Here is a 22,098-nt window from a genome sequence, read left to right as displayed (position 1 = left end):
TCTTTCAAGGGCACCAAGCATTGCATGTGGGACAGGGATACCTTCCCTGCATTGCTCCACAGCACCTGGATCTCTCCTCTGTAGCACATGTGCAGCTCTATAGAAAAGCCACCAGAGAACAGTGGTCAAGGTCATGGATTCTCTCTGGTGTTGTCCCTTACTAGTTACATTACCTTGGGTAAGCTACTTAACATTTCTGCGGTTCTGTTTCTGCAACCGTAAATTGGGAATAATTATAGCTTCCTCTTTAATGGTTGCTGTGATGATAAAATAGAATAACACTTGGCATACAGTTAAAATTCAGTAAATGTTAGCAAGTACCATTATTCTATAAATTGTTTCCAGCGTGAATGAATTATTCTTACATATAGGATGTGATATGCAAAGCTTTGTGCTCTTATTAACCCTAAGGCCAGCAACCTCTACCCAAGGTGAATGATTTACATAACTATTATTCTGCTGTGAACTCATTTTTCATAGCTATGTATTTATAGTTGTTTCACAGGTGATGAATAAAATGTGAACATATTAACACATATGTAAATATAAATGTACACATGTAATTATGTATGTATATAATGCTTAAAAATCTCTGCATGCTTACAAATAAAATGCTATTTAATTCATTTTGCCCCCTTGTGGAGAGGTGCCTTTCAATTTAAAAAAAAAAAATTGGAAAAAATGTCTTATAGGACTTCATGCCAGAATATACCTTTGCAAAACATTTAGGAATCTTAAGATATGATTTAAGTGGTAGTCTCTTAAGGCCATGTTTCTGGACCATTATATGGCTAATGATCCTATTGTTGAAATAATATGTAAGGTAATAAGATTGGAAGGCACAATTAGAGCTGGGTAAGGCTTGGTATTCCTATTTTTATAAGAATTAAACTGATACGTCTCTAGTGTCACTTCACAAAATTGGAGGAGGCAACTTTGTGTTTATGCGTCACATCCAGACAGGGAAAAATTGCAGACTAGCAACCAGGTGGGTTGTGTTTGTTTTTAACTTCAGAATTCTTACATAAAAAATAAAAATTTGTGCCCAACTGGTGTTGCTCAGTGGTTGAAAATCGACCCATGAGACAGGAGGTCACAATTCCATTCCTAGTCAGGGCACATGCCCAGGTTTCTGGCTCGGTCCCCAGTAGGGGGCATTGCTGGAAACCAAGATCAACAGTAATTAATATAAATGGGCAAAGTCCGTTTGATAGGTCTGTGTGCATTCCTAAAAGGCAATTGTGTATTCTAGCAAATAAAAGCAGCTGGGAAGGGAGACTCAGTGGAACTTGACTACCACAGTTAAGTTTTTCCCTGGCTTCCCCCCATAATTTCAAAATTATTATTTCTTGTCTGTGTGTCAGTTTGTGCATCAGCTCTTTCTCGAAGCCTTTGAACTCGAAAACCACGCTGGCCGTGGCCTTTCACAGGACATAGGGGAGGCAGCCAATCAATGATTCTCATCATTCATGTTTCTATCCCTCTGAAATCAGGTCGTTTTTTCTTTTTTTAAATTATTCTTTTTTCATTTCAATCTTCTCCAGGGGGTCTCGCATCATTTTATTATGATGCTAACTGATTGTCTGTGAAGCCTGTTTTGTTAATTTGGAAAAACCTTAATATTTGATTAGGTTATTTTAGCATGAGCTCTGTCTGAATCTGTGTAGAGAATTCTAGTAACTGCTTGAATTCCTTACAGTCTCATTAACCTTTTAAAATAAAACCACAGGCATTAGTTTTACCTTCTTAAATTACTTGTTTACCACCTATTCAACACTTACCACATACTGAGCAGTTTACATGAAAAATTAGTCTTTGTCCACAAGAAGTACATCAGATAAATGAGAAAACTACATATATTTATATACATGCTATGCTTAGGTGGACTAAATTCTGCTAGAAGATTCATTTCCCTGTTTTGAGGCATATCTACCAGCATATAAAAAGTAATACTGAACAGTCAATACTCTCCCTACCTAAGCCTTCAAACTCTTTCAGTATAAGATTATCCATCTATCCCTCTATCCATCCTATTTTTAAAAAGATTAATTATCCCTCTCATTCTCCCACAATAAACTTTACAACTTCAGTTCTAATAAGAACAGCAAAGGCTGAGAGAGATTTTTCACAAAATCACATTTCTCACCAGGAAACAAAACCTGTATGCCTGAGTATTTTATTCATAGGCAATGAAAAGAAAGTTTAGGGCAGAAAAGCCTCGTGTCTGTTAGGCCTGCCTTTGCTGCCCCCTTTATTATTAATCTCTTAGCATTTAGGCCCAATGCTCTGTCTTCCCAGTGCGGCGCCTACCTCATCCTCCTCTCCGTTGAACCACGTGTGTGTTTCACTTCCGTTCTCCTCAGAGAAAAAAGAAGCACATTTTCTTCACCAGAGCGCTGACATACGGAACTTAGCCCATGTAATTATCCAACTGTGGAACAATTCATTACAATCCTTTGAATCACATAAATATCTAAACAAGTTTTTTTTTCATATTTATTCTGCATTGACTTAAATAAGGTAAATGATCCAGGTTTTGAGACACCATACTTACCTGAATTATTCTCCAACTAATGCATTTAGGAAAATATACTGAACATCCCAAGAGAAAGTACTATTGAGCCTCAAGTTTTGGAGCAATAATAAACAACCTCCAAATTTTAGAGGCTTATAACAATTGAAGGTTTATTTCTCAGGCATAGGTGCATCTTGGTGGGGACTCAGCTTGATCAAATCTCTACTACCAAGAACACAATTGGTTTCTCTGGCTGGTAGGGAGAAATGTGGTGAATTATACACTCGCTCTTTATTTTTAATTTATTTTTCAATTAAAATTGACATACAATATTATATTAGTTTCAGTGTGCAACCCAGTGAGTAGGCATTTACATCACTTACGAAGTGATTCCCTAATAAGTCTAGTACCCATCTGACACCATACATAGTTATTGTATTATTGAGTACATTCCCTCTGCTGTACTCTATATTCCTGTGACTATTTTGTAACTACTGATTTGTACTTCTTAACCCCTACACCTTTTACAGCCATCCCATCTGGCAATCACCAAGTTGATACCTGTAACTATGAGTTTGTTCGTTATGTTTCTTCATTTATTTTTTTAGATTCCAAATATAAGTTAAATCATATGGTGTTTGTTTTTTTTTTTAATCTGCCTGACTTTAACTTAGCACAATAAACTCTAGGTCCATCCAGTTTGTTGCAAAGGTAACATTTCATTCTTTTTATGACTGAGTCACGTTCCATTGTACAATGTACCACACTTTCTTTATCCATTGGTCTACAGATGGACACTTGGGTTGCTTCCAATATCTTGGCTATTGTGAACAATGCTGCAATAAACATAGGGGTATGTATATATTTTAAAATTAGTGTTTCGGATTTGTTAGAGAACTATCTAGAACTGGGGTTGCTGAGTCGTATGATAGTTACATTTTTAATTTTTTGAGGACCCTCCATGTTGGTGTATAGAGACTGCATCAATTCACAAACCCACCACACAGTGCATGATTCCCTTTTCTCCACATGCTTGCCAACACTTGTTGTTTGTGGATGATAGCCCTTTTAGGGGTGTGAGGTGAAATGTCATTGTGGTTTTGATTTGCATTTATTTGATGATTAGTGGTGTTGAGCATATTTTCATGTCTATTGGCCATCTATATGTCTTCTTCGAAGAAATGTCTATTTAGGTCCTCTGCCCATTTTTTATTCAGATGGTTTGGGTTTTATTTAGTGTTAAGTTGTATGAGTTTCTTATATATTTTGGAGAGTAAGCTCTTATCTGACGTATCATTGGGGAATATATGCTCCCATTTAGTGAGTTGGCTTTTCATTTTGTTGATGGTTTCCCTTCACTGTGCAAAAACTTCTGTTTGGTGTAGTCCCATTTGTTTACTTTTCTTTTGTTTCCCTTGCCTGAAGAGACATGTACAAAAAATATTGCTGAGTGATGTCAAAGAATTTACTGCCTATGTTTTCTTCTAGGAGTTTATAGTTTAAGGTCTTGCACTTAAGTTTTTAATCCATTTTAGGTTTATTTTTGTATATAATATAAAATGCTATAGTTCCATTTTAGGTTTATTTTTATATGTAATATAAAAAATGCTATAGTTTCATTTTTTCATGTGTCTGTCCAGTTTTCCTAACACCATTTATTGGAGAGACTATCTTTAACCCATTGTATAGTCTTGCTCCCTTTGTCATAGATTAGTTGTCCACACAGACTGCTATCCTTTCCCTCTTCTCATAAGTGACTCATATTATTTAGTTTTTATCTCATTGGCCTAAACAAGTCACATCACTGCATCTAAATTGAATTGGGTGGAGAAATATAGTACTGCCACATCCCAGAAAGGAGAGAACCAGAAATATTTTGTAAACAGCACTAATGACTACCACACTGATTTTTATCCTCTTATTTTTCTTGTCAAAGTCAAACTTTTGATATTGGCATTTGGGGAAAAAAATCAGATTAAGGGTCTTTTTCAATGTATGATAAAATCTTCCTTATAACAAAGTTGGTAAAATGGCCTTGGTGCTGAAATTATGCCTTTTTTCCTCAGGGGAGAGGTTGGTGCAACCTACTGTGTGCTCCTGGCTGCCATAGTCTGGGGAAGATCAGAGAGCACTAGCCACCACCAAACTCTTTCTGAAACTGTCTCCTCTTAGCCCTCTGCCTAGCAGCTTCACTATCTGAAGAATCCTAGTAATATCTCTAACCTGGCTTCCATTCAAAGAGTGGCAGGATTAATTGCCTCATGACTAACATCTCTGTTTTTCTATATCACTATAAAAATTCCAAGCATACCAAACAATCCAATATCACAGAGATGTTTATCTTAATTCTGCTCAGTATGCCACCTCTTCTTCCATCCACTGTGCCATCTGCACTTCACAGGGTATGTCAGCCAACTTCCTGCCAGATGATCTACTGCCTTTTATAGATAAACTTGCTTTCCTCTTTTTGAGATATTTACTTCATATACTAGTACTCTTTTTTATTCTGAAACATCTCTCATATTTCATAGAAAAGCTAGGTAAAATCATGTAAGAAACTGCCTCATCTTCTCACCACCTGATCCACTCACTCACACTTACCTGCTTCAGTCAAATGGATTGTGTCCCCACATCAATCTAATGCCAACCTCTCTGGTGCTCTGAATCTCAATTCCTTTTTCCTTCTCAAGAACATTCTTTTTCAATTACCCATTTTTCTCTCCGATATTGACTGATCTCTCTACCAGATCATTCCAGCAAGTAAACATGCTTTTATGGTATCGGTTTCTTTCTTCCTTTCACAGAAAAACTCCATGAAAGAAATTTTTATAATTATACAGTTTTACATCTTATTCTGTACCAAACATACTTCAATCATGACTTTATCAGGCCATTAAAATGATTATTATTAAGTTGAAATGCTTACAATACTAACAGAGTGCTGATGATGAGTTGGGAAGTGTCCTAAATACTTGATACATGATAAATCACTTAATTCCCAAACCAGCCATATGAAGATTATGCTATTAACATCTCTGTTCTAGACATGAAAGACTGCTTCTCAGAGATATTGGTAATTTGCCCAAAATCACACAGCTGCTAGGAGGAGCTTAGATTTGAACCCAGCAACTTTGATTTTAACCACTACATCATATTACTTTTCTAAGGGACAATTATTTTGTTTAATTTATTGAACCTTGCAGTAACTTTTGACATAGATGATCAACCCCTTCTTCTTGAAACATTTTATTCTTTGGTTTCTATATCTTTGGGTTCTTTTTTCTCACACACCATATGTTGGTCCTTATCAGTCTTTTTTTTTTTTTCTGTTTCCCTCATTGCAAGTCTATATTTTGGACATTTTCCCCTTTGCTGGTAGCCTTTCCATGGTAATTTGGTTCAGATCTCTTGAGTGTGAATCTGGAGCCCATATTTCTTCTCTAAGCTCTATTTCATAAATGATGCTGCCTGATTTATATCTCTACTTGAGTATTTTATAAGGATCTCACATTTAACAGAGGAAAAAAGAGAACTATAGACATTCTAGCCCAACCCATCTTTTGCCAAATTCTCCTTTCCCCAAGACTTTATTTACCAACACCACCAACCTCAGGACAAATTTAGGAGTAATACTTAATTCCTTTTCCCCTCACAGCTGACATTCTACCCATTAGCAAGTCAAACCAACCCTGCACTGAACCCCTAACCTGCTACTTTCCCACAACTCTGCTGCTGTTAGTATAGTCTTAGTTCCATCCTTTATCAATTAGACTCCTGTAGTCTCTTCATAATTGGTTTCCCTCATTCCACTCTTGCTTGTTCTTTTCCCCAGTCCTTTCTCTAAAAAGCAGCCTGAAAAAATGTCTAAAGTGTTAATGAGATAATACCATTTTTACCCAAAGACTTTCCCTTGCAATGAGATTCAAGTCCCATCTCCTTACTGCGGCATACCAGACCCTACATGATCTTCCCACATTTCTGACACCTTTCCCTTGACTTCTCAGTTGTTCCGCCACACTGATCATCCTCCTGTCCTGAGAACATACCATGCTTTTGCCCATTTGGTACCTTGTCATTGCTGCTCTTTCTCTTTGGAATGCTCTTCCTTAGATCTTCATAATGGGTGCTTCCTTTTCTTCACTGGGGTCATTATTCAGGTTCCTCTTTGAGAGGTCTTCTTGAGACTCTTGCTAAAATATACATTTTCTCTGTCCTTAATTACTCTCAAAAACATACTGCAGTTCCTTCAAAGCACTTACAAATCTAATATTGTCCTATGGAATCATTAACTTAGGCATTATTATTTGTTTTCTCCAGAGGAATATGATCTCTTTGAGGACATGGTCTATGTCCCTCTTATTCACTGCTGCAACCCTAGAACTGAGAACCATGCCTGATATGTGGTATTGACTCAATTAAAATGTGAATATGTATAGTGTAGAAAGCAGTATGATGACTTGTATAACACAAAACATTAAATAAATTAAAACAAATGGAATCATCATTAGCTAAGAAAGTATGTTCCAGAAGTAGATAGAGAAGTCTTGGGGAAAGGAGAATTTAGCAAAAAATAGGTTGGGCTAGAATGTCTTTTGTTCTCTTTTTTTTCTAATGTGAGCTCTTTATAAGACACTTATGTAGAGGTATAATTCAGGAAGCATCACTTATGAAATAGAGCTTAGGAAAGAAATCTGGGTTGTAGATTTACACTTAAGAGACGAAAACCAATAGGTACAAGTCATAGACTGAACGAAATTATCATGGGGAGGCTACCACCAAAGCATGAGGAATGGAAGTCTCGCTCTTAAGTTTTTAGCTTTGGTAGGGTAGCTTTGTGACTTTGGAAATGATATTTGCTTCTTAAGAGCTCTTTTGAGAATTACGTGTCAAAGCTGTATGTCATACTTGAGCTTCTTGATCTCTCATGGAGGTATGAGGTGGATAATATGTGTGATTTCCTCTTTCTCACAAGGAAAATCTAAAGAAGTTATCTAACCTGAGTTACTGCACAATGGTTCCTCATCTCCCAGGGAAGATTAATATTATAAATGCCAAAAAATATTATAAATGCATAATGTGCTCTTTTCAATATGTTTATAACATTAAAGTAGATTTGTTTTTATAGCAATCAGTTTTAAAATTTCTGTATTTCAATAAATGTTGGATTCTAAGCTATTTTTGTTTTTAGCAGATGAAACTTTTGCTTTATCATGTCACAGTAGGATTAATATAACCTCATCATAATCTGATGTCAGGTCCCCAAATTTCACCTTCATAGCCTTACTGCAAGGTGGATGAAATGGGACCTCACAGCTTTTTGGACTGGGTTTCTAGGCGAGATATAAATCCACCCAAGTTCTGGCTGTACTTGGTGACATTTGATGGCAGTTGTCCCCGCAGGCAAAATTGGAAGGAATGATTTTTGGGTTCTGAAACTGGCTGGAACTTTTGGGACAATAATAGCAATTTCAAGAATCAGCCAATTAATTCATTTCCAGAGAAACTGTACAGATGAATAGTAAGGAGGGGGAAATCCTCCCTTCATCATTGCTCCTTGAAAATTGGTATTCTGCCTGACCTGACACTCACCCATCAGCCCCACTGTAGCATATTTGTCCAGGGGTTTACCTTACTTTAACATGTTGAACAAAAAGGTGTAAAGAGAAGCCACATACAACTAAATACATTTTTGTTGGCACTATATATTGCTCCTATATTTCAGACTGTTCTAACAGCTTATTTTAATCTAGTCACTAATTATTCCTGCTTTACCAAGCATTTACTGGCAGAAATGGTCCTGCCACATTTAGAAAAGAAATCAACTTCCATTATGGAGTCAGCATCATTGTAGGTCTAGTTTCATGCTTGGTGGGTCCCTTATAGAGCTATATTTAATGCACTGCTAATTAAAAAGAAGAAGGAAGTGTCCAAAGATTTCTTAATGTCTCATCTTTTGTTTTTGTTTGTACAGCTCACCATGTTAAAACGGGCACTTGCGAGGTGGTGGCACTCCACAGATGCTGTAATAAGAACAAGATAGAAGAACGGTCACAAACTGTCAAGTGCTCCTGCTTCCCTGGGCAGGTGGCAGGCACCACGCGAGCTGCTCCATCTTGTGTGGATGGTGCGATTTTTACATTGCTCATTGCGGTAGTGTAGCTTGGGAATGCTTAGAACTGGAACCCACTGTAATGCTATTGACGGGGCCAATTCTGAGGGACCACAGTATAGATTATGTGGTTGATATGAGGTTATTTGGAAGGCATTTTGAAATCCAAAATCCTTTGGAAGGAGGTATAAGGTCTTACCCAGTTTCATAATAAATGGCATTATAATGGGGTTCCAACAAGTTCAAGTGCTTCTTTGATGCTATGAAATCTGATTTACCAGCTGAGGATATGTGTGTGTAAATTAATTGGGAAAGAAAAGATGAAAACAGATGATTAAATAGTATGAATTTCTGAGCCCATGGATGGTTTTTAAGAATGAAAAATGAACATCATGCACATGAGAGACTATTTAGTTGTGGATAGAATTCAGATAAAATGTTGGTTGTTATAAAGATGCATCAGAATGTTCATTTCTTTAATATTTACCTAATTAGAATAGGATATTCAGCCATTTAATTGATGTTACCATAAATAATAATTTAAGTGCTCATATTAGAATGGTCTATATCTTGTGAAGTTGGCTACTACCCACAATAAAAAAGAAATTTTTTAAAAAATTGCATTAACTCTAATGCCCTCTGATTTTCAGCCTACTGTGGGAAATATAACATTTATTCTAAAATATTGACTCTAAATTGGTCAGGGGCTTATTTGCTTATCTGCTTATGTAAACCAGTTCATGAATACATACTATTAGTTTCTTTCAATTATATCAGTTTTCATTAAGCCTATATATTCCCATGGAAAATCATTCAACAGTGTGCTTATTGTGTATTGTATGTTTAAAGACTCAAAAGGGTAAGTCTCATGTAAAGTATTCTTACCACTATAAAGTAAAATTAAAATAATTATTCTACTCAGAAAATCTAGATTTAGCCTTTTGGGGGTAAAAAAAGGCAGGCAGACCCTAAAACCTAAAACACAGTCTAGCCAGTTATAGGAAAAATTGGTGGGTTTTTCTTTAAATGTGCACCCAGAGAATGAACAAACCCAACAGAAAACATTGCACCTATATTTCTATCTCCTGTAGCTTCCATAGTGGAACAGAAATGGTGGTGTCATATGCAGCCATGTCTTGAGGGAGAGGAATGTAAAGTTCTTCCTGATCGGAAAGGATGGAGCTGCTCCTCTGGGAATAAAGTGAAAACAACTCGGGTAAGTGGAGAGCCAGCTTGGGAAAGAAAAACGTCTCTGAATTAACAAAGTGTACATAGTGACATCTTGAAGCGTTGGTTGTAGAATAAGAGGGTATAGTTTTCCATAGTATGTTTTTCCACATTTTCTCCCTAATTCATTTTTCATAGCACATTTTTATTTCATTCAGAGTAACATCTCTAGATGCCATCAGCTGTTGTGTTACCTAATAAACAAATGTTGTTTGTTCCCTCATGAGATACTGACAGTAATGTGAAAACCCCCAAGGGTGTATATTAAAAATGCTGGGAAGGTGATCCCAATCCCTTATTCTGGTCATGGATAGTACTCTGAATAGATTCTCAAAAAAAAAATAAAAAAGAAAGAAAAAAAGATTTTATTTTATACTAGAGGCCTGTTGCACGGATTCGTGCACCAGTGGGGTCCCTCGGCCTGGCCTGTGGGGATCAGGTCAAAACCAGCTCTCCAACATCCCCAGAGGGGTCCTGGATTGCAAAAGGGTGCAGACCAGGCCGAGGGACCCTACTGGTGCACGATTGGGGCCAGGGAGGGATCATGGGAGGTCTCCAGGGCGTGTCTGGACCATCTCGCCCAGTCTCAATTGGCTGGACCCCAGCAGCATGCTAACTTACCAGTCAGAGCATCTGTCCCCTGATGGTCAGTGCATGTCATAGCAATTGGTCGAACAAATGGTTGGACCCTTAGCATATTAGGCTTTTATCATATAGGTATGACAATAAAATTCGCCAACTAAGATTCTTGCATTTTTATGAAAGTAATTATTTTGATCTCCCTGATTTCTGGATCAATAAATAGTTTTCTAATATAATATAAACTTTACACGGACCTGTTTAATTGATGTTATCACAAATAGTTTGTTAAGTATATTCCATGGGTCAATATGAAAAGAATACTCTTTAGACAATGATATATTTCAGCTTACAATGCTGACTTCTGGGAAATAGGAGAGAAGTGAAAAACAGTGTTATTCTTTGATCTCCTAATTAGCTCAAAGGATGTTCTGGACTGGAGATTTTAAGTATTTTCTTTGTACGTTTAGCTGTGAAAGTTCTGTCTTGTTTTACTGAGGGGAAAGTAGACAATTGATTAGAATTAAATCATTGTACACAGGGATGTTTTATAAAAAAAACAGAACATAAGCCCGGCCTATTGGCTTGGTGGTTGAGCATTGACCCATACACCAGGAGGTTGCCAGTTCAATTCCTGGTCAGAGCATATGCCTGAGTTGCAGGCTCAGTCCCCAGCAGAGGGCGTGCAGGCAGCCAATCTATGATGTTTTTCTCTCAGCAATGTTTCTATCTCTCCCTCTTTCTTCCTCTCTCTCTAAAATAAAATTTAAAAAAATTCAAAAAACAAAACAACAAAGTAACATAAAACTAGATACTGGTAATCGACAGTAACAGTTTTTAGTAAACCTGTCTGGGAGAAGTGTTGTGCACCTCCTTCTGGGGCCAAAAAAATAACTAAATCAGAGAACATCCACCTGGAATTAACAAATTAGGCACAGTGGAGAAAATTTTCAATAAGGAAGGTCAAAGGATGCCTAGAGAATGCTGCTTGACAGCCATAACCTGGGTGGAACCACCACCATGCCCCAGCAGTGAGTCGTGCAGTACCTCCTGGCACTACCTCCCAGACATCTGCAGTGACCTCCCATACCAGGCCTCCTCATCAGCCTGCCAGGACCCAGCATCCTAGGATCCGGCTCCAGGACCCACAGTGAGAGCAAGCCAGGGGGACCCCTGTGCCCAACCCCTGCCCCAGAACTGTGCTTCCAGTCTGACCTGGAGCCACCTGAGCCCTGGGACCTTCTGTCAGGGTGACCCAGAGCAACATAGTGCATGCCCCACTCTGAGCCATAGGAGAGCATGGATTGTGAGACCCAGAATAACCCATGTCTGTTTCACCCCAGGCCCCAGGAGGGGTGATCCGGAGCAACCCAGTGCATGCCTCACTCAGTGCCACAGGAGAGTTCTATGTGACCCAGAGCAACCTGTGCTCCTTCCACCCCATCCCCTGGGACAGTCCTGCCTGAGCAACCCAGTGTGCACCTCACTCTGGGCTCCAGGAGTGTGCGGACTGTGCGACCCAGAGAAACTTGCCCCCCTCCTCCTTCACACCAGGAAGGGGAGAACTGGAGCAACAAAGAACAGGCCTTACTCCAGGCCACAGGAAAGTGAGGACCCAGAGCAACCTGTGCCTACTATACCCTAAGCCCAGGGACTTGCTGCTTGGACAATTTAGAGTAACCCAGCACATGGCCTACTCTGGGCCACAGGAGAGCTCTGACTATGTGACCCAGAGCAACCAACACTGGCTCCACCCCAGCCCCTGGGATATTCCTGCCATGGCTACCAGGAGTAACCCAGCCCATGCCACATTCTGGGCCACAGGAGAACAGTGCTGGGGTGAACTGAAGCAATCTGGTATGCCCAGCCAGGGACCACAGTACCATGCTGCAAGTGCCCTGCCAGAGGTACCTAGGGCACCACCTTTCCATGGGTGCCAGGGCCACACAGAGAATTGCATGTCAGAGGGCTCTAGATTTTCACAGGGAGTTGGACACCAGAGGAGGAGTTGGACACCAGAGGAACTGATACTCTTAAGCAGACAACAGAGGGACCAGATCTGTGGGAGAAGGGGGTAAAACTTAGAGCAGAGAAAATAAAGGCATGAGACTCAAGGCAGAGCCAGCCTCTGAGCTAATGATTTCTGGACCATTGGCCTGGTAGGGTCTTCAACCTTCAACCCTAAACACGGTGCCCAGGGCCAGAAAGAGACAGCAAAAATGGGGAGACAAAGAATTGGAGTAATCTCCAGAAAAAGAACTAAATGAAATGGAGGCAAGCGATATGTCAGAAAAAGAATTCAGACTATGGATCATAAAGTTCCTAAGCCAGATGGATGAGAAAATCAACAATATATGTAAGAATCAAGAGGGCCGAAACCGGTTTGGCTCAGTGCATGGAGCGTTGGCCTGCGGACTGAAAGGTCCCAGGTTTGATTCCGGTCAAGGGCATGTGCCTGGGTTGCGGGCACATCCCCGATGGGAGATGTGCAGGAGGCAGCTGATTGATGTTTCTCTCTCATTGATGTTTCTGACTCTCTATCTCTCTCCCTTCCTCTCTGTGAAAAATCAATAAAATATATTTTTAAAAAATTTAAAAAAAAAGAATCAAGAGGAAATGATGAATGATATAGTGGCAATTAAAAAACACAATGAAAAGTTTCAACAGTAGACTAGAAGAAGCTGAGGACCTAATCAGTGAATAAAAAACACCCAATCTGAACAGCAATTGGAAAAAAAAATTAAAAAGAAGAGGAGAATTTAAGGGAGCTTTGAAACAACATGAAATGACTCAACATCCAAGTAATAGGGGTGCCAGAAGGTCAAGAAGAGGAGCAAAGAATAGAAAACCTATTTGAAGAAATAATGACAGAAAACTTTCCCGACTTGGGGAAGAAAAAGTCACACAAGCAGAGAGAGTCCCAAACAAGATGAACCCATAAAGACCCACACCAAGACACATCGTAATTACAATGGCAAACATTAATGACCAAGAAAGAATCTTAAGGGCTGCAAGAGAGAGATAGAAAGATCCCTACAAGGGATCTCTGATTAGACTATCAAATGATTTCTCAACAGAAACACATCATGCCAGGAGCGAATGGAATGAAGAATACAAAATGATGCAAAGCAAGGGACTGAATCCATGAATACTCTATCCAGCAAGGTTATCAATCATAATTGAAGGTAAAATCAGGAGCTTCACAGAAAAAATAAAAGGTTAAGGAAGTTTATTATCACCAAGCCAGCAATGCAAGAAATGCTAAAGAGACTGTGGTGAAAAGAAGAAATAGAAAGGGATGAAGTAACACAGACATAAAAAATAAAAATGGCAACAAGTACATATAAATAAAAACCTTAAACGTAAATGGGTTAAATACTCCAATCAAAAGACGTAGGGTGACTGAATGGATAAGAAAACATGAACCATATATATGCTGTCTACAAGAAAGCTACTCAGAACAATGGACTCACACAGACTGAGAGTGAAGGGATGAAGAAATAAAAAGATCAGGCAAACAAAAGTGAAAAAAAAGCAGAGATAGCAATACTTATATCTGACAAAATAGACCTCAAAGTGAAAGCCATAACAAGAGATAAGGAAGGCCACTTCATAATTTTACTAAAGGGATCCATACAACAAGAGGATATAACTTTGGTAAACATATATACACTCAATACAGGAGCACCCAAATACATTAAAAAAAAAAAAAAACTTCTGTAAGATATCAAGGGAGAGATTGACAGCAATACATTCATAGTAGGGGACTTTAATACCCCATTGACAACACTGGATAAATCTTCTAGACAAAAAAAAAAAAAAAATCAACAAAGAAACAGCAATCCTAAATGACTCACTAGATCAGATGAAATTAATTGACATCTTTAGAACATTTCACCCAAAAGCAATGGAATATACATTCTCCTAGAGTGCATCTGGGACATTTTCAAAGATAGACCACATATTTGGACACCGGCTAAATCTCTTCAAATTCAAGAAGACAGAAATCATATCAAGCATCTTTGCAGATCACAGTGGCTTAAAATTAGAAATCACCTACAATAAAAAACCCAAGATTTTATGCTCAATTAACATTTGAAAAAGGAGGCAAGAGCATACAATGGAGTCAAGATAGTCCCTTCAATAAAAGGTGTTGGGAAAATTGGACAGATACATGCAAAAGTGAAACTAGACCACCAACTTACACCATTCACAAAAATAAATTCAAAATGGATAAAGAACTTCAAGATGGGAAAACCATAAAAATCTTAGAAGAATCTATAGGCAGCAAATATCAGATGTATGTAGTATCAATATCTTTACCAATACAGCTCCTAGGACAATGGAAACTAAGGAGAAAATTAACAAATGGTACTACACCAAATAAAAAGCTTCTTCAAGCGAAAGAAACCATCAACAAGAGAGCCCACTGCATGGGAGAACATATTTGCTAATGTTATCTACAATAAGGGTTTAATATCCAAAATTTATAGGGAACTCATACAACTTAACAAAAGGACGATAAACAATCCAATCACAAAATTGGCGAAGGACTTACATAGACACTTTTTGAAAGTGGATATACAATAGGCCAAGAGACATATGAAAACATGCTTAAAGTCACTAATCCTCTAAGAGATGCAAATAAAAATGACAATGAAGTACCATCTCACACCGGTCAGATGGCTATCATTAACAAATCAACAAACAACAAGTGCTGGAAAGGACATAGACAAAAGGAAACCCTAGTTCACTGCTGGTGGGAATGCAGACTAGTACAGACACTGTGGAGAACAGTATGGCAGCACAATTTACAATAGCTAAGATTTGGAAACAGCCTAAGTGCCCATCAGCAGATGAGTGGATTAAAAAGCTGTGGCACATCTACACAATGGAATGCTACGCTGCTGTAAAAAAGAAAAAGAAAGAACTTTTACCATTTGCAACACCATAGATGGTCCTGGAGAGCATTATGATAAGCAATCTGCTGTGTTTCTAAAAATTACTGAAAGAAATGTTGGGGTGCTTCACTGGGCTGGAAAATGTTTAGCTAAATCAGAAAACAGGTCTAATTGAAAGCAAGTTTATTCTATATCTATAAAAGGCTAAGTTGACTTGCGCATGCACGACATATATATAAAGCTCTCGCTGGCACCAATCTCACGTGTATGTTTTGATCTGTCATTGTCAATCATGAATTTGGTTGACACTTCTATTATTGAGAAAGGGTGAATAGTGATATAAAACATTTCTTCTAATTAGTTTCCTTTCAATGTGCATGAATCCATGCACTGGGACATTATAGAAATATAAAGGACTACTGTACAAGGAAATACTGTGAACAGTTATATGCCAACAAATTAGACAACCTGGATAAATGGATAATTCCAAAAACATCCAGTCTTCCAAGAATGAATCAAGAAGAAACAGAAAATCTAAACAGACTGCTAACTGATAATGAAGTTGAACCAGTAATCAAAACAATTACAAATAAACAAAGGCCCAGGAACAGATGGCTTCCCAGGTGAATTTTACCTTATTCAAAGAAGGAATTAATACCTATTCTATTGTCCAGAAAATTGAAGAGGAAGGAAGGCTGTCAGACTTACTTTACATGGCAAGCATTACCCTGATATCAAAACTGACAAAGACACTACAAAAAAAAAAAAGAAAAAGAAAAGAAAAAGAAGAGAAAATTATAGGTCAATATTCCTAATGAACATAGATGCAAAAATCCTCAGCAAAATGATAGCAAGCTGAATTCAGCAATACATCAAAAAGATCATATACCAGGATCAAGTGGGATTTATTCCTGGGATGAAAGCTTGGCTCAATATGTGCAAATCAATTAATGTGATACACCACATAAACAAAATTATGGATAAAAATCATTTTATCATATCAGTAGATGCAAAATAAGCATTTGTCAAAATTTAACATCCATTGAAGATAAAAAACTTTCAGAAAATTGGAGCTAGAAGGACATGTCTTAACATAATAAAGGCTTATATATGACAAATGCACAGCTGAAATCATACTCAGTGCTAAAAAGTGAAAGCTTTTTCTTTATGATAGGGAACAGGACAAGGATGTTCACTTTTTCCACTTTTATTCAACAGAGTTTGGAAGTCCTAGCTGCAATACTCAGACAAGGAAAAGAAATAAAAGGCATCTGAATTGGAAAGGAAGACGTAAAACTCATTATTTGCAGATGACATGATACCACATAAAGAGAAGCTAATAGATTCAAACAAACAAACAAACAAAAAACAACAACCATTAGAACTAATAAATGAATTCAGCAAGTAGCAGGATGCAAAATTAATATTTGGACATTGGTTATAGTTTTATATTCCAATAGCAAACTATCAGAAAGAAATTAGGAAAATCCCATTTACAATTGCATCAATAAGGATAAAATACCTAGAAATGTATTTAAGCAAGAAGGTACCACCTCACATTGATCAGAATAACTATCATCAATAAATCAACCAACAAGCCTTAGCTGGTTTGGCTCAGTGGATAGAGTGTCGACCTGTGGACTCAGAGGTCCCAGGTTCAATTCCGGTCAAGGGCATGTACCTTGGTTGTGGGGAGTCTGCAGGAGGCAGCTGATCGATGTTTCTCTCTCATTGATGTTTCTAACTGTCTATCCCTCTCCCGTCCTCTCTGTAAAAATCAATAAAATATATTTAAAAAATAAATAAATAAATCAACCAACAGAAGTGAAGGTGAGGATGTGTAGCAATGGGAACCCTCGTGTGCTGTTGGTAGGATTGTAAATTGCTGCAGTCGCTATGGAAACAGTATGACAGACAGTTCTTCCAAAAATGAACAGTAGGATTGCCATATGACCCAACAATTCCACTTCTGGGTATTTATCTGAAGTAATGAAAAAAGATGTATGTACCCGTATGTTCATTGCTGCATTATTTATAGTAGCCAATATATGGAAGAAAGCAATCTAACTGTCCATCAATAATTAATTGGAAAAAGAAGTGTTAAAAAAAAGATTGCCATTAGTGACATCATGGTGAAATAAGACAAAGGGACAAACAAATCAGAAACAAATTCATAGATACAGCGAACAAATTGATAGTTACCATATGGGCGGAGGGTTGAAGGAATATGTGAAAAAGGTGAAAGAATTAGGAAGTAACCATTTCCAGTTTAAAAACAATCATAAGGAATATATTCAATAATCCTATATAATAAAGAGGGAATATGCTAATTGACCCTCACACCATCGCAAAGATGGTGGCGCCCACAGCCAATAAGGAGGGAATATGCTAATTGACTGCCCCACCCTCAAAGATGGCGGCATCCACAACCAGTAAGGAGGGAATGTGCTAATTGACTCCGCTGCCCTCAAAGATGGTGGCGCCCAGCCCCCTCAGCCCTGCTGGTGAGGCAGGCATGTGGCACCTGCCTTCAGAGTCCCCCAGTCCCCTCAGCCCCCCAGCTGCCCAGGGCTGGCCTGAGGCACAGGCAAGCCTCAGATGGCAGCTGCCCAGCTGCTCAGGGCCGCCAGAGGCTCAGGTAGCCAGGGCTACCCTAGGCTTGCGCTGTCGGCAGTGGCAGCCGCAGAGGTGTGATGGGGTGTTGCCTTCCACTGATCGCTGGGTCACTTCCTGCCCCTGAGGGCTCCTAGACTGTGAGAGGGGGCAGGCTGGGCTGAGAGACCCCCCCTCCAGTGCATAATTTTCATGGTCCCGAGCTGCCAGAGGGATGTTTGACTGCCAGCTTAGGCTCGATTCCCTGGGGAGCAGGCCTAAGCCAGCAGGTGGACATCCCCTGAGGAATCCCAGACTGCGATAGGGCACAGGCTGGGCTGAGGGTGCCCCCTGAGTACACAAATCTTTGTGTACCGGGCCTCTAATATTGTTATAATTGTGTATGGTGTCATATAGGTACTAGTCTTATGGGGCAATGACTTCATACATTATGTAAATGTTTAATCACTATGTTGTAAACATGAAACATAATAATGTATGTTAACTATAGTTGCAAATTTTTTTTTTTTAAATAAAATTTTCAAGGTCATCAGATTATTATCGTTCGACCATCTCTATGGAAATAGTGTAAAAAGTATCAGATATTTCAATTCTTGAAGTTGTTCTTATACAATATTACTTTTTTCACAGTGGAAGTGTTCGACAGCAGTAGTTTATGCCATGCATAAATAGCAGCAATATTATTGAGGAAAAACCTATTATTTTAATTATTGGTATTATTTTCCACTTGCCAGATTTGAATAAGGCCTCCATGGCTGGGGTGAGCCAAACAGCCCCTGAGGCCCTGATTTGGCAGGTCCCAGCCACACATGCCATAGTGCAGAAGTGAAGCAGGAGTAGGTTACAAAGTAACCGAAGAGCAGTTCTTAGCCAAAAGGCATTTGCGTTTCTTATGAATGATATGTTGGCTTTGTGGCATTATCAACTGCCAACTAAATGGCCCAAGCAATGATTAAAAATTGCAATATGTACAGCCTACCTTCTAATTGCCCATATCCAATCTGGAATGCTCTGGTAAGCCTAAGGTTAGGAAAGAGCATTCAGCCAAAACAGCAGCGAGGTTTGTTGGCTTCAGCAGAGATGTGTGGTACCTCCCAGAGCTGACTGGAGGTCAGAGGCTGGGTGAATTCATCATTTAAGACTAATTTGGAACTCACATTGTACTTTCTACTCTAAACGTGAATTGTTTCTTCCTTCTGTCTTTTTCCTGGATTCAGGAAGCTTACTGTTCTGACCCGTTTCCTACAAAAGGCAAAGACCCTCAATATTTTGCAACATGTTATTCAAAATCCCAAACATTTGATCTGTAGAGAAAGGAGGATGCACATTTGTTTCCCAAACCCTATCTCTCATTATAAAGGTGGAAACTTGTGACTGCTTATTGACATCCTTAACCATCTACTGTGTTACTTTTAAGAACTCTGAAGTTCAAAGGAAAGGAAAAGTCATGCAAGTCTTATGGTCTCAAGCTCACTTTAAAGATAAATAATAAAGAACTTTTTAAAGAGTCATTAATAAAAGAAGAGAGTTTCCAGTGTGGAAGAGCGCATAATTATCTGCTGATTATGTAATACTAAAGGAGCAGGGGAGGAAAGGTGCTACAGAACCTGTAAGGTTCGAGGCAAAGAAATCTTTGATAACATTGTTGGAATCTTTAGAAAAATAGACTGTGACTAATTTCCTTCAGTGTTTTGCTCTTCTTTCTCTATGGAACACCTCCTAAAGGAAGTCACATTCTGCTCTTAGGATTCACAGCCCTTGGCCATTGGGGTGGACTTTAAACTCTAGTGGTCCCTGCAGCTCTTATGTCTGATTCTTACTAAGGAGGAATAAGCTTAACTTTATATTATACAAGATTCATATTTTCATTAGAAATATTAATTTGTATGAATCATGGATATCACATCTATTTACTTTTCCTAGGCTGAGGAAGAAATTTTCTGGATAATTTTTAATTAATTGGAATTATTTAATCTTCACTCATTTACTTAAAGTGCCTTAAGCAGATAAGAATTCTGTAATTTTTTAATGCCTCTTCAAATATAAATGAATTTTAAGGACATACAATGATTTTTATTTTGTTCTTTAATGCAAGGAAAATCGCAAGATATTAAGAATTTCCTACGCACGAACATTCTATAGTAATAATGCTCATGTTGAAATTAAAGCAACAAAAACAAATATGAGACCATTTACAGTGTGCTGTGCCCTCGGATAAGTGCATTGCAGGTATTGTCTTATTTAATTCCCCAGCCACAGTAGGTGCTAACAAGAGTACGAAGGTGTATGGTATGATCCCTGCCCCCAGGAATATGTCCTCGAGTGGAGAAATGAGTAAGTGTGCAGTTGCATTGCTCTCTATCTTCATGCAGTCCGCTGACAGTACACATTGAATCGCTGGTAACTATAAGTCAAGAATAACATTGGGGATAGCATAGGCCTTGAGTTCAGCTTCCTCATCTGCAAAAATAATGAGGACGTGGAACTAGATTAAAATTTCATGTTCTTTTAACCAACGTTCTTTGGTTCCATGTGCCAAGGATATTTCTAACTTCCTTTCCTGCTAAATTTATATGACACCAATCTCGGCTAATCTCAGAAGATTGATAAGCATTGGGTTTTTATTCCTTTCCTTATAAGGGAGAAAAGAAATCAATGTCCTAGGACAGTGGTTGGCAAACTGCGGCTCATGAGCCACATGTAGCTCGCGAGCTGCAGTTTGCCGACCACTGGCCTAGGCCATCTCCTTGCAGATGTTGTCAGATTTTATGCCAAGACTCAGTGACAGTGCTCTGTTGACAGTGTCCAGGGTTGCTATTTCAGGCTCAAGGCAAAGGAAGAATATAGCAAGAAGAAAAAGGTTCATGTCCTCACCTTAAGGTGGTAAAATTTGTGGGAATTCGTTAATCATAGTGCTCTCTTTTGCCTTGCAAATTTAATCATACATTGAGGATAGTTAGTGTATTTATTTCTTGACGAGCCATTCTTAACAGACACATTCCCCATTCATTTGTATTCATTTCACCTCAGGTCAGGCCTCAAATTGCACCCTGATCCACAGCACAGAGTGTGATGACCTTCAGAGCTTGGTTTCTCAATTATTTGATGGTATCTACAATAAGAAATACATTTTATCTTGTGACCCAGCATACGTACAACAGACACTCATTCACCCCACACTGAAATTAAAGCTCTGGTATTTGGGTTCTATTTTCTTCCTTCCCGTCTCAACTCTATAAATTAATTTTATGACCTGCCAATATGTTACAAGATGTGGTTTGAAAACCACTACTTGAGGAAGTGTTATCTGATTGCTTCCCTTTTCAGCACCATGGACTTGCCACAAGATAGTTTTCAAATCAATTTACCTTTTACATTTTAATTTTTAAACATTTTAGTTAAATGTTTCATGGTAAAAATTTCATAAGCTCTTGTAAAATAAGATTTCATGGAATTCATTAAATCAACAAGAATTTGAGTGTTGGGAGAAACCAAGATGGTGGCATAGGTAAACACCGGAGTTTGCTGCCTCGAACAACCACTTCAAAACTACAACTAAAAGACGGAACAGACATCATCTAGAACCACAGGAAGGCTGGCTGAGTGGAAATTCTACAACTAGAAGGAAAGAGAAAAGCACACCGAGACTCAGAGGAGGCACAGTACGGAAGTAAAATACTAAGGTGCAGAGGTGCATGTGGAGCGGGCTGGCAGCTGAGGGCGTGGTTGTCATTTTCAATCGGGAGGGAGTCTCAGGCTCTGAGCTCCAGTTCTGGGTGAGTCTCTAGGGACCCACACTCATACGGGAGAAGCGGGACTGTATGGTATCAGTCGGAACTCGAGGGCAGTTTTCTCTCGGAGGGGCTTGCAGCGATTACTGGGACACTGAGAAGCAGAGCCTCTGAGGTCAGGACTGAGAGCAGCCATAACTGCTAGCCCCACCCTGTTGATCCCCTGGGACCCACCCCGCCCAAGCCCTGCAGGGAGGTTTTTGCTGGATAGCCTCAGGCAAAGGCTAGATTAGCACTTCCCTAGAGATCCAGGAGCCAGGAAACCCAGAGGTCAGAGTGGGACTATCCAGTTTGCAGCTCTGTGGAAACATAAAGTACACACTCAGGGGGCAGACTCAGTGAGCAACAAAGCCCCACTGAAGA

At 38.9% G+C, this 22,098-nt stretch overlaps 1 protein-coding gene across 1 annotated transcript in view; it reads left to right on the top strand.

Annotated features, from left to right (window-relative positions):
- Positions 1 to 8,486: 8,486 nt before the first annotated feature.
- FAM19A2 (family with sequence similarity 19 (chemokine (C-C motif)-like), member A2) overlaps positions 8,487 to 22,098 on the top strand; it is a gene marked incomplete at its 5' end in the record, with an annotated part of 70,933 nt that continues 57,321 nt past the window's right edge. The window contains 2 exons of the mRNA XM_006757723.2: positions 8,487 to 8,639; positions 9,716 to 9,840. Of these exons, the coding sequence (XP_006757786.1) occupies positions 8,487 to 8,639; positions 9,716 to 9,840 (278 nt within the window). The remainder of the gene's footprint in view (positions 8,640 to 9,715; positions 9,841 to 22,098) is intronic.

This window comes from Myotis davidii, unplaced genomic scaffold (assembly GCF_000327345.1).
Source record: "Myotis davidii unplaced genomic scaffold, ASM32734v1 scaffold2375, whole genome shotgun sequence".
In the NCBI taxonomy this organism is placed as follows: Eukaryota; Metazoa; Chordata; class Mammalia; order Chiroptera; family Vespertilionidae; genus Myotis; species Myotis davidii.
This window is presented reverse-complemented; position numbering and strand designations above follow the sequence as displayed.